Here is a 17547-nt window from a genome sequence, read left to right as displayed (position 1 = left end):
TTTAAACAAATCGTATTCAAAAAGAATGATGTGCATGATCCAGGGCATAATGTTCTCTACTCTCACCTAAGAGGTGTTTTGTTGAGCCCATCCAAAGGTGAGAACAATAGTTCTGGCTGCTGCTAAGGAAACACACGCTTGATATATTCATATCAACATAAAGCTGTCTTCATAATTGACCTAAATAAATTTGTCGAAACTAACCTTGAAATGGATCAAACTTACCAGCATGTTGTCGTACAGGTATAATCCGCTGCCAGCTCCATGACAACCAGCTAGACGATGCCGCTCAACAGTTGGAGTTTCTCGGTGAGATACAACAGAGCATTGGAACTTCAGCAGTATGTATATTTTCCCCATATTGTTATAAAACACAGTTATGACTAAAAAAATACTTGTTCTGTTTAGTATCGATTTCATTTTCAAATGCTATAGTAATTTATTTAGACTTACTTAGTGACATACATATATACTAATGTAGGTGTGTAACTGAAAAAGTTCTAGATGGCATTTAAAAAAACAACACACTTTTGTTCTTATCTTACGATACAAGTAGTAGCTGCCTTGCCTGACTTACGACCATTGAATTGTTACATTCATAATCTGTGTTCATTTCTGCTAGATTGTTACATTTGAATGTTTTCTTGTGTTCAGGAGCTGGTATACATGAGTGCTGTACTGGCAATGAAGAAAAGTACAGGACCAGAGAAGTGCCTTGAACTCCTCAATACCTGTATTGAGACACACTTCAAGAGCCTTAAGGTAGACTCGCTGCTATTTATGTACTTGTAGTAATTGACCATAACATTGAGACATCTAGAGTATTGACTAGTAACTACCAGGTACATGAGCTATTGCAGTTCCTAGTCCAGGGATGACAAAATAATTGGAAGTCTGTTATCGTCCCTGCTTCTTATTTTCAGTATGTCAAGCTGTCTGCCATTGATTATATGTAGTTCATTCTGTGCATTTTCATTACTGTATGACAACACTTGTTTTGTAACAGAGACTAGGCTACGGCCATATCAGGGACCTGGGGGAAGTAAGCAGTTACCGTGTTTAGTTCAATTTCTTATCCATTGTTTGTTGCTTGAATGTTCTTTTATAGTTGCCTTTGATCCAATTTGTCATGTTTGAATACAAATATTCTATTTCAATGATTTAGTAGAAATCCACGCCTTAATAGAATTATAAACAGTATTATGAAGATCTAAGATACAATGTAGTCCGTGTTCATAAGACAAAACTTGTACATTGTTTACATCGTTTAAACCAGCACTCCAAATAACAAAATAAGAATTGCGCTGCATGTACCATTTACCATTTTCTACAACCTTGTTTTTGAATGACAGCTCTATTTAATATTATATGATTGTGTATGTTCCCACGTTCCAGGGTTTTCCACTGGGTATCGAGTATTTCCGACTCATGAATCCAGACTTCCTGCTCCAAGTGATCAAGGATTATCTACAGTTTGCACCACAGACAGTAAGTCATACAGCCCTTATTAATAAATGTGAGACACAGCTGCAGGGAAAGCTGAGTTTGCAGCAACATGAAAAACGTCACAAGAAACCAGAATGAATCTGGCAAAGTGACGTACATGTTGTCAGTGACTCAGTGTTCCCAACGATATATATCTTAACATAGGTGTTATAAATAGTCAGAAATGAAATCAACCTCTAATTTCCACAAAACTTTTCAACTTCAGTAACCCTTTGTCAGGACCCTGTTTCGTTGAAAATTGTAAGGCTTAAGACTGTTTATTTCCAGGCATAACCCTGTTTTTGGCCTCAGTGATTTTTATTGAACAAATCATAAAAACATTTATCTTATAGATTCTGCCCGTAACTTTTTAGCAGCGAAATGTTTGACTAAGATATCTTATTGATTCTGGGCCCATTGGAATACATATATCCAAGATTTGATCACATTCTAGTGCTCCCCCCACAAAATATTAATCTAAACATTTTAACCTAAGAAGTCCTACACAACTCTTTAAGTGCATGTAAAATTGTGTGTCTATATGCAGAAGTAATAAAATAATGATCTGAATATACCTAGAGTGGACTGCAAATCTGACTTGATACTTTGTTTTCTTGTAGCCAGACAAATATGTAAGTGTTGGTGTAGTTAAGGCATGGACTATTGTTAAAACTAATTCATGGTCACTTCACTTTAAATGTTAAAATAGCAATGTATACATGTACATGAAGATGAAGACTAAATATAGGAGAAACAAATGAGCTAGACTTACTGTGATTTTGCTTTTGCCAGAAAAAAATTCATGCATAGGAATATTAAATATAGTAACTTTATTGCTGTCCAAAGACCCTTGGTAGCATTTTTCCAGCTGTTTTTGGAAATCATTTTTAAAATTAGGAAAACTATGATGTTTTGCATAAGTTTTGGAAGTTATATTCATATGAAACCCTACAATTTAGTGAAATATAGAATGTGAACTTTGGATCTGTTAAAATTCCAGCAAACAATTACATTCTCCCATTCTAGGATATAACGCAAAAGGTTGTTTCTGGTGATTGGGAAAATATAGACTCAAAAACCTACCGTACTTTGGAAACAGAATGTTACCTACATGTCAATGTTTTAAATATGCCATTTTTTCATTTATTTTTAAACTTATAAAAACAACTTTTTACATCTTTTAAACATTCTCACATACCTTTCCAGTGTTCTCAATAAGAACTGGCTGCCGGCCAAAATGGACGGTTCAAATGGCAATTGGGCCGATTCAAATCTGGAAAAATAAATTTATTTTAAGTAGAGTAAGTAGTAGCTGTTAGGTTATTTTTCTATTTGAGACGGTTCAACCAATACTTTTTGAGAACCCTGCCTTTCACATTTACTCTCATGTACTGTAATGCCATGATGTTTTTTCTCAAAATTTCCCATTGCAATTTTCCCAAAAAGCTTTTATCAGAAGTTAGTTGTTATTTGTCAATATTTTAACAAGTCTATAGGGGACCCTTAAGTAATTTTGTTGAGTGTATGTGTCTCAACGGGACATTGGGACAACTTGGTCACGTAAACAAACAAGTAACTTTCAGTGTTCTTTCTAGAAAATGCTTTATATATAGTGAAAGATTTTATTATTACTTAAAAGATCTTTCTTTCACAAGAACATGTTGGAACATGGAACCAGAAGACAGGTAAATTCTCACACATAGAATGTAGTACAAATATGTTCAATATATTTGACATAGCTCAAATGGGAGCCTCGCTCCGCCTGGTCACAGGTTCTTTTTCAGAGCTTGTCCAAGTAATACAATGGATAATATGACTTTGCGCTATTTTATTTTACGAAATATGACCTCTTTATTGGTCTGTTGAATGACAACCAGTATTGGGTTAATTGCATTACAAACTTTAATACATCATTACATGCTTTATGCATTACTGTTCATTTATCTAGTCACTTTGTTGTGGGTGGAATGCATGATTGTCTTGGGGCTGAGGTATATATTTGTATTGTGTTATGTGGCATGCCCAAAATATTGTGAAACAAAAGCAAGAAAAATGGCATACAAACAGACTTTTCAAAGCTTTGCAATAGAAACCATGCTTTTGGATGATAATGATGTAAACATATTTTAAGCTCACAGGTCTTTCTAACTATGGCCATAATTAAAAAAAAATGTTTAAGATACTGAAATTAGACAATGTGGACATGGACAGCAATGTCCATAATTCTGGATTTGATGATTGTTTAGTGACAACATTGGCACTCTTGTTTTGCACAGGGCTGATTGGAGTAGAGTTTTGATAAATGTAGCAGTGTGTAGCTGAATTATGGTTTTAGAGAAATATCAATTAGAGAATAAATAATTTGTATATGAAAAATCATTATTTCCCCCAGAAATTTTCTGGACAGTTTTCTTTAATTTAAAGGTTTAACTATTCTTTGATTTTTAATGTCAACTAAAGAAAAGCCATCTTGAGGTAATTCAAACACTTATTTAATGCAACATAATTAAGACACCTAGGTCATATAACCTATCAACTCCATCAACATACTTCCTGAATATCTTACAGCCAGTGGGCGCAGGCCAGGCAGTGAACCCGGTGTTGAAGAGGTGTAACCAGGTGTTGGACCCGCTCACCCGAGCAGTGCCCGGGCTTCTAGAGGCACTGTTTCTCATGGGGAAGGTCAAATTCCTTGCAGGTAGGAATTTACATATTTCAATTTGTACATATGTGTTAACTATGAGATTTCTATTATTCAAGATCATATGCCAAAAAATCTTAACCATCTTCACTCAATTAAAGTTACATGAAATATTTCTTAATACTTCTACCTTGTACATTTCAAGTTCATATGTGTTATCATTAGGAAAAAATAAAAATAAATGTTGACCATTTGCACTCAATTTTATTTCCTATATGAACCAGCCCAAATTTCTCGAAACTTTTTAAGTCTCTTATAACAGGATTAAGCTAAACACACTATTTTTGTCTTTCAATATTTTGCGTTTCATATATTCCTTTAAATGTTTTATTACTTAAGATATGAATTATCGTTACGATTATCACAATAAACCATTTTTCATTTATAAAAAATCACTATAAGTATGTATTTTGGCTAATTGAAATAAGCAACTTAAGCCTGTTAAGCTTAAGAAGTTTCGAGAAATTGGGACCAGAGATGTCAAACAGTAGCAAGATTGACTCCAGACAACCATTTGTTTACTGTTTCATTTTGCTTCACAGGAGAGATAGAGCCCGCCCAGTCCACTCTACAACATTGTATAGATGTAGAGCCCACCTATTCAGACGGCCATATCCTCATGGCACAGATACATCTTAACCAGAACAATTTCAAACTCGCGAATCAGTCACTGGAGGTTGGACTAAGTCACAACTTTGAGGTATGCCTATAAAATTGTTATCAAGCCTATAACATTAAAAACTCTATGAAATTATCAAAGCCTATAACATGATCAAGGCCTGTGACATTTTCAAGGCTTATTACATTAACAAAATCAAAATTATCCATGTGTATGCCATTATCAAGGCCTATTACTTTATCAAGGATTATTACCTTATCAACATATATTACATTTTCAAGGTTTATTACATTATTAAGGTCTATTACATTATCAAAGATTTTCACATGATTAAGGCATATAACATGATGAAAGTCTATTACATTATCAATGTATATTACATTATCAAGGTCTGTTACATTAGCAATTCCTTTTACATTATCAATGACAATTAAATTATAAATGTCTAATGCATGATTAAGTTTTTTTTAATCTTCAATAACATTTTCAATGTCCATGAGGATGTCCATGTTAATAGTTCAACATTGCCTGATATGTATCTGCTAATTAAATAAAATGTATTCATGAAACTCGTACGGATTCTGAGGTATCTTATATATCAAGTGTGTTCAGTAAGGGGAGCCTTTACAAAAACGCTCTAAACGTTTGGTTTTGTATCCCTGTTGCAACACAGCGCATAGTACACTGCAAGTGGGGAATCAAACAGCAAACGTTCGCTGTATACAAGTCATGTTAACTGAACAAACTGCATTGAAATGTGACATGAAAATGTTTTATACTTCACAGGTACGAGACCACCCCCTGTACCACCTGATTAAGGCGCGCATACAGAAGAAGCAGGGAGACAATGAAGAAGCAGTCCGTACTCTCCAGATGGCCATGTCCCTACCCGGCATTAAAGGTAAATACTGTCATAATTCATGGCCATGACTCTGCCTAGCATCATAGGTGAATACTGTCATAATTCATGGCCATGTCCCTACTCAGCATTAAAGGTAAATACTGTCATAATTCATGGCCATGTCCCTACCCAGCATTAAGGGTAAATGCTGTCATAATTCATGGCCATGTCCCTACCCAGCATTAAGGGTAAATGCTGTCATAATTCATGGCCATGTCCCTACCCAGCATTAAAGGTAAATACTGTCATAATTCATGGCCATGTCCCTACCTGGCATTAAAGGTAAATACTGTCATAATTCATGGCCATGCCCCTACCCAGCATTAAAGGTAAATATTGTCATAATTCTTGGCCATGTCCCTACCCAGCATTAAAGGTAAATACTGTCATAATTCATGGCCATGCCCCTACCCAGCATTAAAGGTAAATACTGTCATAATTCATGGCCATGCCCCTACCCAGCATTAAAGGTAAATACTGTCATAATTCATGGCCATGCCCCTACCCAGCATTAAAGGTAAATACTGTCATAATTCATGGCCATGCCCCTACCCAGCATTAAAGGTAAATACTGTCATAATTCATGGCCATGCCCCTACCCAGCATTAAAGGTAAATACTGTCATAATTCATGGCCATGCCCCTACCCAGCATTAAAGGTAAATGCTGTCATAATTCATGGCCATGCCCCTACCCAGCATTAAAGGTAAATGCTGTCATAATTCATGGCCATGCCCCTACCCAGCATTAAGGGTAAATGCTGTCATAATTCATGGCCATGTCCCTACCCAGCATTAAAGGTAAATACTGTCATAATTCATGGCCATGCCCCTACCCAGCATTAAAGGTAAATACTGTCATAATTCATGGCCATGCCCCTACCCAGCATTAAAGGTAAATACTGTCATAATTCATGGCCATGCCCCTACCCAGCATTAAAGGTAAATACTGTCATAATTCATGGCCATGCCCCTACCCAGCATTAAAGGTAAATACTGTCATAATTCATGGCCATGCCCCTACCCAGCATTAAAGGTAAATACTGTCATAATTCATGGCCATGCCCCTACCCGGCATTAAAGGTAAATACTGTCATAATTCATGGCCATGCCCCTACCCGGCATTAAAGGTAAATACTGTCATAATTCATGGCCATGCCCCTACCCGGCATTAAAGGTAAATACTGTCATAATTCATGGCCATGCCCCTACCCGGCATTAAAGGTAAATACTGTCATAATTCATGGCCATGCCCCTACCCGGCATTAAAGGTAAATACTGTCATAATTCATGGCCATGCCCCTACCCGGCATTAAAGGTAAATACTGTCATAATTCATGGCCATGCCCCTACCCGGCATTAAAGGTAAATACTGTCATAATTCATGGCCATGCCCCTACCCGGCATTAAAGGTAAATACTGTCATAATTCATGGCCATGCCCCTACCCGGCATTAAAGGTAAATACTGCCATAATTCATGGCCATGCCCCTACCCGGCATTAAAGGTAAATAATGCCCCTACCCAGCATTAAAGGTAAATACTGTCATAATTCATGGCCATGTCCCTACCTGGCATTAAAGGTAAATACTGTCATAATTCATGGCCATGCCCCTACCCAGCATTAAAGGTAAATACTGTCATAATTCTTGGCCATGTCCCTACCCAGCATTAAAGGTAAATACTGCCATAATTCTTGGCCTTGACTCTGCCCGAAATCATAGGTGAATACTGTCATAATTCATGGCCATGTCCCTACCCAGCATTAAAGGTAAATACTGTCATAATTCTTGGCCTTGACTCTGCCCGAAATCATAGGTGAATACTGTCATAATTCATGGCCATGTCTTTTCTTGGCATTAAAAGTAAAAACTGTCATAAAGCCATTAATCTACCCAGAATTAAAGGTTATGACACAGTTACACTACCGACTCGGGTGTTGAAAAGGTGTGTAAGCGGAAGCTTAGTTGGTAGAGCTCTCACCCAGTCACCAAAGGGTTGGGGGTTCGAGCCCGGTCTGGCTGCACATTTTTCTCAAATGGCACCAAACGTGGGAAGTGAAGTATGTCACAGTATCGTTACATATTCAAGCTTTGAGAAGGTGTGTAAGCGGTCCGGTAACCCAGTTGATAGAGCACACGCCCTGTCAGCAATGGGTCCCAGGCTCGAGCCCCGGTCTGGCTGCACAATTTTCTCACCCTGGGACAGTTAAAACTGTCATAATTACTGGCTTTAACTCGGCCCTGCATCATAGGTAAATACTGTCATATGCATGGCCACATTTCTGCTCGGCATTAAAGGTAAATACTGTCATATGCATGGCCACATTTCTGCTCGGCATTAAAGGTAAATACTGTCATATGCATGGCCACATTTCTGCTCGGCATTAAAGGTAAATACTGTCATATGCATGGCCACATTTCTGCTCGGCATTAAAGGTAAATACTGTCATATGCATGGCCACATTTCTGCTCGGCATTAAAGGTAAATAAGGTCATAATTTGGTCTTCAATTACTTCTTTATGTCTGATTATCATATTAGTTTCTTTTGAATTATTTTCATATCCCATTTGAACTTGACTAGACAATGACAGATTATGATGTTTCAGATGAAAATATCCAATGTTCTTAATAATTGTGATTTTCATAATGATGACAGGAAAATCATTTTTTGCTCATGTTCCTACTTATACAAACTTACTTCACTCTCCCCTCAGCCACAAGAGGAGGTTCGGCAGCCTCTAGACGGCCAACCAAGTCCAACATAGGAACAAACGACAGGGTATCTGTGTACCTAGAACTGGCCGAGGCTCATAGACTTCTTGGTAACCAGGTGAGCAATGCATTGGAGTTAAATGGTGAATACAGTTTCCATTTCCATGATTTTCATAAGTTTACCTCATTTGAAATATGGTCATATGTTGGCCTTGTGAACTGAAAAACATGTTGTTTGACTTGGTCAACTGAATAACTATGACCTAAATGCATTTGTACCTCTTGATACCCCTGTATAACTATCTGCTTTATTGGCAGTATAAGTCATATTCTTTAATTTCATTTAGATTGTTCTTTTATTCAGAGTTTTTTCTGTTTCTTGTAATCATTTGCTGTGGATCATATTCATGAGAGTTGAATCACCAATCATTTTAGCATGAGGCAGCAAAGGTCATGCAAGACGCCATCAACGATTTTCAAGGTTCGGGGGAGGAAATGAGAATAACCATTGCCAATGCAGACCTCTCCATAGCGAGAGGAGATGTAGAAGCTGCTATCACCATGCTGAGAAATATCGGCCCCAACCAGCCATACTTTGTACAGGCTAGGGAGAAAATGGCAGATATCTATCTTCACCATAGAAAGGATAAGAAACTGTATGCCAGTTGTTATAGGTAAGCACGTCAATTGGTTTTTATAGGTACCCCGGTAAGCACATCAATTGGTTTTTATAGGTAAGCACGTCAATTGGTTTTTATAGGTAAGCACGTCAATTGGTTTTTATAGGTAAGCACGTCAATTGGTTTTTATAGGTAAGCATGTCAATTGGTTGTTATAGGTAAGCACGTCAATTGTTTTTTATAGGTAAGCACGTCAATTGTTTTTTATAGGTAAGCACATCAATTGGTTGTTATAGGTAAGCACGTCAATTGGTTGTTATAGGTAAGCACGTCAATTGGTTGTTATAGGTAAGCACGTCAATTGGTTTTTATAGGTAAGCATGTCAATTGGTTGTTATAGGTAAGCACATCAATTGGTTGTTATAGGTAAGCACGTCAATTGGTTGTTATAGGTAAGCACTTCAATAAGTTGATAGGGGTTAGCATTTCAATTTGTTGTTATAGGTAAGCACATCAATAGGATGTTATAGGTAAGCACGTCAATTGGTTGTTATAGGTAAGCACGTCAATTGGTTGTTATAGGTAAGCACATCAATAGGATGTTATAGGTAAGCACATCAATAGGATGTTATAGGTAAGCACGTCAATTGGTTGTTATAGGTAAGCACGTCAATTGGTTGTTATAGGTAAGCACATCAATTGGTTGTTATAGGTAAGCACATCAATAGGATGTTATAGGTAAGCATGTCAATTGGTTGTTATAGGTAAGCACGTCAATTGGTTGTTATAGGTAAGCACGTCAATTGGTTGTTATAGGTAAGCACGTCAATTGGTTGTTATAGGTAAGCACGTCAATTGGTTGTTATAGGTAAGCACATCAATTGGTTGTTATAGGTAAGCACATCAATAGGATGTTATAGGTAAGCATGTCAATTGGTTGTTATAGGTAAGCATGTCAATTGGATGTTATAGGTAAGCACATTAATTGGTTGTTATAGGTAAGCACATTAATTGGTTGTTATAGGTAAGCACATTAATTGGTTGTTATAGGTAAGCACATTAATTGGTTGTTATAGGTAAGCACATTAATTGGTTGTTATAGGTAAGCACATTAATTGGTTGTTATAGGTAAGCACATTAATTGGTTGTTATAGGTAAGCACATTAATAGGATGTTATAGGTAAGCACATTAATAGGATGTTATAGGTAAGCACATTAATAGGATGTTATAGGTAAGCACATTAATAGGATGTTATAGGTAAGCACATTAATAGGATGTTATAGGTAAGCACATTAATAGGATGTTATAGGTAAGCACATTAATAGGATGTTATAGGTAAGCATGGGAATTGCAAATAGAAAAAGTAAAGTTTTGCTCTTGATTGATTTATTCCATCAAATTTTATTATAAACGATTAACCAGAGAAATGATTATATGGTTGTTAAAAGATAATAATTATATTGTTTTTCATGCTTCTTTCTCAGAATTGTTGTAAGAGTATAAACTTTGGTCTATTCTTATGAACAAAGTGTAATTTTGTATTACCTTTTAAGTGGTTATCCTAATTTTGTTTAAACTGTCTGATTTCAGGGAGTTGGTTGACAAGAACCCGAGTTCCCACACCTGTCTGCTGCTGGGGGATGCCTATATGAGCATACAGGAGGTAGGAACTTCAACCATAATGTGCATAGGTGGAAATATCCCACATATGATATTCAACTTTTCTAAAAAATAATTTTTTACATGAGAATGACCTAAATTGTTGAAAATTGAAAGCCTATCTTCAAAATTCTTTGCTCATTTGAGGTTTACCTTATTGAGAGGCATCCAGTCTCATCATTGCGCATCATGTCTTGAAACCATAAGAGCACTGTACAGTTAAGATGTATTATGAAAGTATTTATGATGTTTCGTCATCAAGTTATTTAAGTTGTGAGGAAATACTTTAAGGTAAGGAATGGTTTATAAATGCTTTTCTATATTTCTCGTAATACAGCCAGAGAAAGCTATAGAGGTGTATGAGTCAGCATTGAAGAAGAACCCCAAGGATGGAACCCTGGCCAGCAAGATTGGACAGGCCCTCGTGAAAACACACAACTATGGAAAGGTAGCTTTGCTTCACAGTTAGTTTTAATACTTAGGATGTGATTTTTACAACAGGTGATAAATTAGAAAAATAGAGAAATCAATTTGCACATTTCAATTAATTTGACCCTTTTTAATAAAGCAGCTTTTAAACTTCAATCTTTGATATTTAGGCTATTACCAAAAAAAGCTCTGTAACCAAAACTTCAAATTTTCCTAGAGTGTAACCTTTTCTTGCTATCAATATCATTCTACAGGCCGAAATTTCCTACAATATGACCTGTTCATGTTTTCTCTATTCAGGATATCAACTACTGTGAGGTGGGCCTGCAGCCTACTGGCCAGAGTTTTCTACACTATGACCTATTCATGTTTTCACTATTAAAGCTATCAACTACTGTGAGGCGGGCCTGTGGTCTACTGGCCAGAGTTTCCTTTTCATATTTTCTCTATTCAGGCTATCAACTACTATGAGGCAGCCCTTTGGTCTACTGGCCAGAGTTTCCTACACTATGACCTGTTCATGTTTTCTCTATTCAGGCTATCTACTACTACGGGGCAGCCCTGCAGTCTACTGGCCAGAGTTTCCTACACTATGACCTGTTTATGTTTTCTCTATTCAGGCTATCAACTACTATGAGGCAGGCCTGTGGTCTACTGGCCAGATTTTTTATACACTATGACCTGTTCATGTTTTCTCTATTCAGGCTATCTACTACTGTGAGGTGGGCCTGTGGTCTACTGGCCAGAGTTTCCTACACTATGATCTGTTCATGTTTTCTCTATTCAGGCTATCAACTACTATGAGGCAGCCCTGCGGTCTACAGGCCAGAGTTTCCTGCGTTATGACCTCGCTGAACTCCTGTTGAGGCTGAAACAGTATGACAAAGCTGAGAAAGTCCTTAAAGTCGCCCTGGAAGAAGAACAAAGTAAGTCAATTATTTAGCTTCCATTATTTAAATCATGGTCAAAGATATGAATACTAAACTATCATGTGTTGATTGGACTGTCTGAGTTTGAATGGCAAATATGCTCAAATTTACAGGTCATAAACTATTATTTAAATATGTTGTGGTTTGGCTCTTATATTTTTATTATCTTGCTCTGGTATATTGCAGCTTAAAATGTATTTTCAGGTGTTGTTTTAAATTTTTGATGTAAAAAACATATCAGAGAATGTAAATTGTGTATTTCAGATGGCGAGCTTGACATCATGATTGACCATACAAGGTTCATGGTACTGCTGGCCAAGGTCTACGAGAAATCTGCACGGCTAGAAGATGCCATGTTGTCTCTTACCAAGGCCAGGGAGATGCAGGCAAGGTAGGAATTCATATCAAGGTTTAGGAAATACTCATGGTTCGTGCCCTGTGCTTGTCAGAAAGTTTGTTAGTTATCGGGGTCATTTAGCTAAGTTGGTATAGCACCTGACTTGCAAGCAGGAGGTTGTGGATTAGATCCCTATCTGCATATTTCTCTTATATACATGTGATCATAACAGCTCTGTATGCTTGAAAACCACCTTACTTCTTTAGAAGCACCTAATGCCAAAGGGTCATTTTCACTGATGAAATCAGTCCACTGTTTCTTGAATATTTTCAGTCATCAAATTTACATGGCAGTATCATTTACTTGTTTGTGTTTTTGAAGAAACAAGGTCAAAAGTATTGAGATGGCCTTGTTGTTGTCAGCAACATCATCATGCAAGAACTTTAACTAAGCTTGTTGCCATATTCTGTAATACACACATGTATTGCAAATCTTACAACACTAGCTTTTATAATGCTCTATTTTGGCCCCGTGTTGGACAGAAAAAGGTTGAGCATTAGCTTTAAAGCGCTCTGGTTTGTACGAAAACAAATACCTTGTAAAAAGTACACTAACATTTGTGTTTTCAGAGTGTTAAAGCGGGTGCAACTAGAACAACCAGATGCTGTTACTGCACAGAAACAACTGGCAACTGAGTAAGTTACTGGTCACTCTGACATTTACTACAGTGGTTCAATAATCAACTGATAAACCTTAATTACTGAAATAATAATACAGGTTAAACATGGATTCAGTTTGTTGTCAGCTTTAAGTGAAACATTGAAATGGTATGACTCCTCATTATCTACTTATTTTAAACATACTCTTCCTAACATTCTTGTAGTGCATACACTAATTTAGCCATTGACCAATGAAATACTTCTAAGTCAGCAGTGCTGGTTTTTGAACATCTTTTATGTAAAACTTGATAGTGTATTCCTATATGTTAAATATAGAAGAATCTGTTAACTGGTATTAACTGTTTGCTACATTGATTTTACTTTGCCAGTTTCATGAACAAGCGTATAGACATTTTACTTTCAAGATCATCTAACCGTATCTACAAATTTCAGCAACACTTCTGCCTTATTGAACCATCTGATGCTCCTTTACAGAATCTGTAAATGGCCTTTCATTCAAGTTTCAATCATTACTTACCCATATAACGGAACATTTCAGCATCTGTAGCCAGATGGCCCTACATTCCAGCGGACAACGAGACTTTGACAAGGCTATCACTTACTACAAGGAGGCTCTTGTGTATAACGAAAACGATGGCAAGGTATTCTTCAAGAACATATTTGTTTAAAGAGTGTTCAGACTGTATTTTGTACAGTTATACAAGTTATAATATGCCTTTTATTGGTCGAGAAGCCGCCAGGTGACAAACCATGGGAAGTTATACACACTTGCACAAGGGAGTATTTTTGTTAACAAACCTGCATGCTTAACAGGACTTGATATCATTCCGGTTGAATGCAATAAAAAAGCAACCCAAAGTAGAATTAGCGCACCAACATCATTTTCCAAGCATAGCAGTTTGGGGCAAAATGAAGGAAGGTGTAAATAAAAGTAATAGAGATTTTGGGTATAGTTAACAATTAAGGGCAGTTATCAAATATGGTGTGATATTCAACAGTGGAAGTAATGGTGCTGTCTTCTGGTGAAGATCAACATCAAATTTAGTTACCAACATGCTATCTGTTTTGACTTACTCTCATAAAATCAAAACCAAATTTACATTTTTCCAGGAATTTTATTTTTAGGCATAAGAGAGTAAAATATCTGTTGTAAATTTTTCAATGTAAAGCTATTAGAAGTAATCTGTTTTCCTTGCAGATAATGCTGGATGTAGCAGGCCTGTATTTGTCGACTGGTGACCTTGATGCCTGTCAACACCAGCTGATGACCCTGCTGAAGAGTGACAAGGAGAATGACGCTGCCACCATTGTAAGATTGCTGTTTTCTTCTATAGTTTCAGTATTACCACTATGCTATTTTGGTATTTGAATGGTTATCAAGTTGAATTAAACTGTGAATTTAGGCTGTTCTACGCTACACATTGTTGCTAGGAGCATTTATCTGATATTTATAATTTTCTATGCATATTGGCAATGTATTCGTAGATATTACTACGAGTTACTTTTAATTTGTCCGTTTTTCTTTCAGATGTTGGCAGATCTGATGTTCCGGAAGAATGAGTATGACTCAGCCATGTTCCACTTTCAACAGCTGCTACAGTTAAAGGCTGGTAGGTATTCACAGAATATATGGTAGGATTGATCATACAAAGAGGCAGACATTTCTGTCAGCTGCCACAACTAGTTAAAATAGAACTAAAATCTGGTCAAATAAATGGAGTGTTTCAGTGTTTTAGACATATATTTTCAATTTTGTACAGCAACTATGTGTTGTAATAGGTAAGGGCTCAATAAACATTGAATTCCTACAGACAACTATGATGCCCTAGCCCGTCTTGTTGACCTGATGCGGCGGGCTGGAAAGCTTGAGGAGGTTCCAAAGTTCCTTGACATGGCAGAGAATGCCTCCCCTCGGTCCAAGGTGGAACCAGGGTTTAACTACTGTAAAGGACTCTATGAATGGTATGTGGGGGAGTTGTTGGTATGTGGGGGAGTTGTTGGTATGTGGGGGTTGGTATGTGGGGGAGTTGTTGGTATGTGGGGGAGCTGTTGGTACGTGGGGGAGTTGTTGGTATGTGGGGGAGCTGTTGGTATTAAAGTGTTTGCTTTATAGATTTTCCATGAATTTCCCTTTGTTAAAACTGTGTACTTCACATCTTCAGTGACATTTTTTAAAGAAGTTGATAAGGAAATGAAAATTTATACACATTTACTGAGGTTGCATCAGATACTTGAAACATACTCAATGTCTTGTTCTATATTCTTCAAAGCTATTATGTACATGTTCCATTCAGATCACTTACATAATGATTCTGCCATAACAGGTACACGGGGAACCCCACTGCCGCTCTCAAACTGTTCAACATGGCCCGTAAAGACTCTGACTGGGGTCACCAGGCCACATTCTCTATGGTGGAGATATGTCTCAACCCTGACAGTGACACCATAGGAGGGGAGGTGTTTGAAAGTGTGGAGGGAGAAGTCAGGTACGCCAGTCTAGGGGTTGGGCTGGTAAGACTGGGGGTGATCAGATTATATTCTATATTGCAACCATGACAGTGATACCATTGAAGAACAAGTGTTTGATAATGTCGAGAGGAAGTCAAATACACTGACAATCATGAATGCTGTTCTTGTTTTTTATAAAAGCATCTTCAATTATGTCTTTTGCATCTCTGAAGGAATTAAAATTTGGTTTGTGAAACTTGAATGGCATCTTGTTTAGTATGGAATTTCCCAACAAAATGTTAAATAACAAATTGCTTCAATGGGAAAGAGTGGTGTCATCCATGTCCAATAGACACATTCTGTTTTTAAAGACAGTCCTAGTGAAGCATGTTGCTTTATATTGTTGTGTTTGTGTGTTACAGTCAGAGTGAGAGCAGGGAGAAGACGGACAGTGAACAGATGGCTGTACGGACAGCAGAGAAACTACTCAAGGTAACCAGCAAATGAATTTCCGTCAAAACAGAAGAGGTTCAATTCTAATATTTAATACAAATCTACATGTAGATTTGAATTTTAAGTTGTCTTCCATTTTATTAATAGCCACAATGCTTTTGGAGGCAACAGTGGCATAGTTCAACTGTCATGATTTTAGTTTCTATGTTTACCAAGCCTTTTTACCCATCAGGAGTTGAAGCCCAAGCCGGGCGACCAGAGACCCCAGTATCTGGCCAATATGGCCCTGATAGCCACCAAACAGAAAGCGAACGTGGAGAAAGCCATTAACAGCTTCATGGAGATGGTCTCAGATGAGGTGAGGGAAGATTTAAAACTGATTTCTGTATATTAAATAAGGTGGGGGTTGTTAATTTGCTTATTAATTTCCAATAATGTAATCGGTGAGGGGCCTCTAAAAAATACTAAGTTTATACATATATTGGTGAGGGGGTGGATAAACAATTATGGTCTATAGCTATTATGGTGAGGTGCGGTTAAAATTGTCCAGTTATACTTAATATGGTAAATGAGTGAGAGGTGTTGAACAAAATCATTATTCAGAAGACTTGTTAATACTTAATAAGGTGAGGGGCTATTTTGGATTATTATTTTATACTTATTTAGGTAAGGGGCGGTTAAAGATTATTAGTTTATACTTAATTTGGTGAGCATGTAATTTTTCTCTCCAAATATTAATTAAGGTAAGGGGTGATAAAAATATTATTTCTTTTACTGCTTTAGGTGTTGAGTTAAAAATCTAAGTAGATTTGTTGATGAGGGTTGATTCAGAAGGATTTATATAAGGGGTTAAAATTATAGATTTGTTGGTGGGGTGTGTTAATAATCATAATATTAGTTCATATTTTATGAGATGAGGAATATATGTTTATATTAGTTATTAGCTCCACTGGCCGAAGGCCATGGAGCTTATGTCGTCACAGATTGTCCGTCGTGAGTGCGTGCGTGCGTGCGTGCGTGCGTAAACTTTTACTTTAAACGACATCTCCTCTGAAACTGATAAGCAGATTTTGACAAAACTTCACAGGAATGTTCCTTTGGTGGTCCTTTACCAAAATTGCTCAAATGGTTCCGGTCCATTGCACAATATGACCGCCAGAGCTAAAAATAGCAAAATCTTTAAACGACATCTCCTCTGAAACGGTTCGGCAGATTTTGATGAAACTTGACAGTAATGTTCCTTGGGTGGTCCTTTATTAAAATTGCTCAAATGGTTTTGGTCCATTGCACAATATGGCCGCCACAGCTAAAAATAGCAAAATCTTTAAACGACATCTCCTCTGAAACGGATAGGCAGATTTTGATGAAACTTGACAGAATTGTTCCTTGGGTGGTCCTTAACCAAAATTGCTCAAATGGTTCCGGTCCGCTGCACAACATGGCTGCCAGGGCAAAAAAATAGAAAAACCTTTAAAGAACATCTTCTCAGAAACCGATGATCAGATTTTGATGAAACTTAACAGAAATGTTCCTTGGATGGTCCTTTATCAAATTTGCTTCAATGGTTTCGGTC

The 17547-nt window shown here is 37.1% G+C and overlaps 1 protein-coding gene across 4 annotated transcripts in view; it reads left to right on the top strand.

Annotated features, from left to right (window-relative positions):
* LOC128234863 (tetratricopeptide repeat protein 21B-like) overlaps positions 1 to 17547 on the top strand; it is a 35035-nt gene that overhangs the window by 7404 nt on the left and 10084 nt on the right. For 2 of the 4 annotated variants that reach the window (XM_052949424.1, XM_052949422.1), the window contains exons 11-31: positions 244 to 341; positions 655 to 762; positions 1396 to 1488; positions 3141 to 3170; positions 4054 to 4183; positions 4729 to 4886; positions 5592 to 5706; positions 8421 to 8536; positions 8854 to 9092; positions 10630 to 10702; positions 11036 to 11146; positions 11915 to 12053; positions 12321 to 12447; positions 13023 to 13088; positions 13612 to 13714; positions 14272 to 14382; positions 14602 to 14683; positions 14885 to 15035; positions 15398 to 15559; positions 15944 to 16013; positions 16207 to 16332. In XM_052949424.1, coding sequence (XP_052805384.1) covers positions 244 to 341; positions 655 to 762; positions 1396 to 1488; positions 3141 to 3170; positions 4054 to 4183; positions 4729 to 4886; positions 5592 to 5706; positions 8421 to 8536; positions 8854 to 9092; positions 10630 to 10702; positions 11036 to 11146; positions 11915 to 12053; positions 12321 to 12447; positions 13023 to 13088; positions 13612 to 13714; positions 14272 to 14382; positions 14602 to 14683; positions 14885 to 15035; positions 15398 to 15559; positions 15944 to 16013; positions 16207 to 16332 — 2408 coding nt within the window. The remainder of the gene's footprint in view (positions 1 to 243; positions 342 to 654; positions 763 to 1395; positions 1489 to 3140; positions 3171 to 4053; positions 4184 to 4728; positions 4887 to 5591; positions 5707 to 8420; positions 8537 to 8853; positions 9093 to 10629; positions 10703 to 11035; positions 11147 to 11914; positions 12054 to 12320; positions 12448 to 13022; positions 13089 to 13611; positions 13715 to 14271; positions 14383 to 14601; positions 14684 to 14884; positions 15036 to 15397; positions 15560 to 15943; positions 16014 to 16206; positions 16333 to 17547) is intronic. The other 2 variants (XM_052949426.1, XM_052949425.1) reach the window with 1 other exon arrangement.

The sequence above is a fragment of the Mya arenaria genome, chromosome 5 (assembly GCF_026914265.1).
Source record: "Mya arenaria isolate MELC-2E11 chromosome 5, ASM2691426v1".
NCBI lineage: Eukaryota > Metazoa > Mollusca > Bivalvia > Myida > Myidae > Mya > Mya arenaria.
This window is presented reverse-complemented; position numbering and strand designations above follow the sequence as displayed.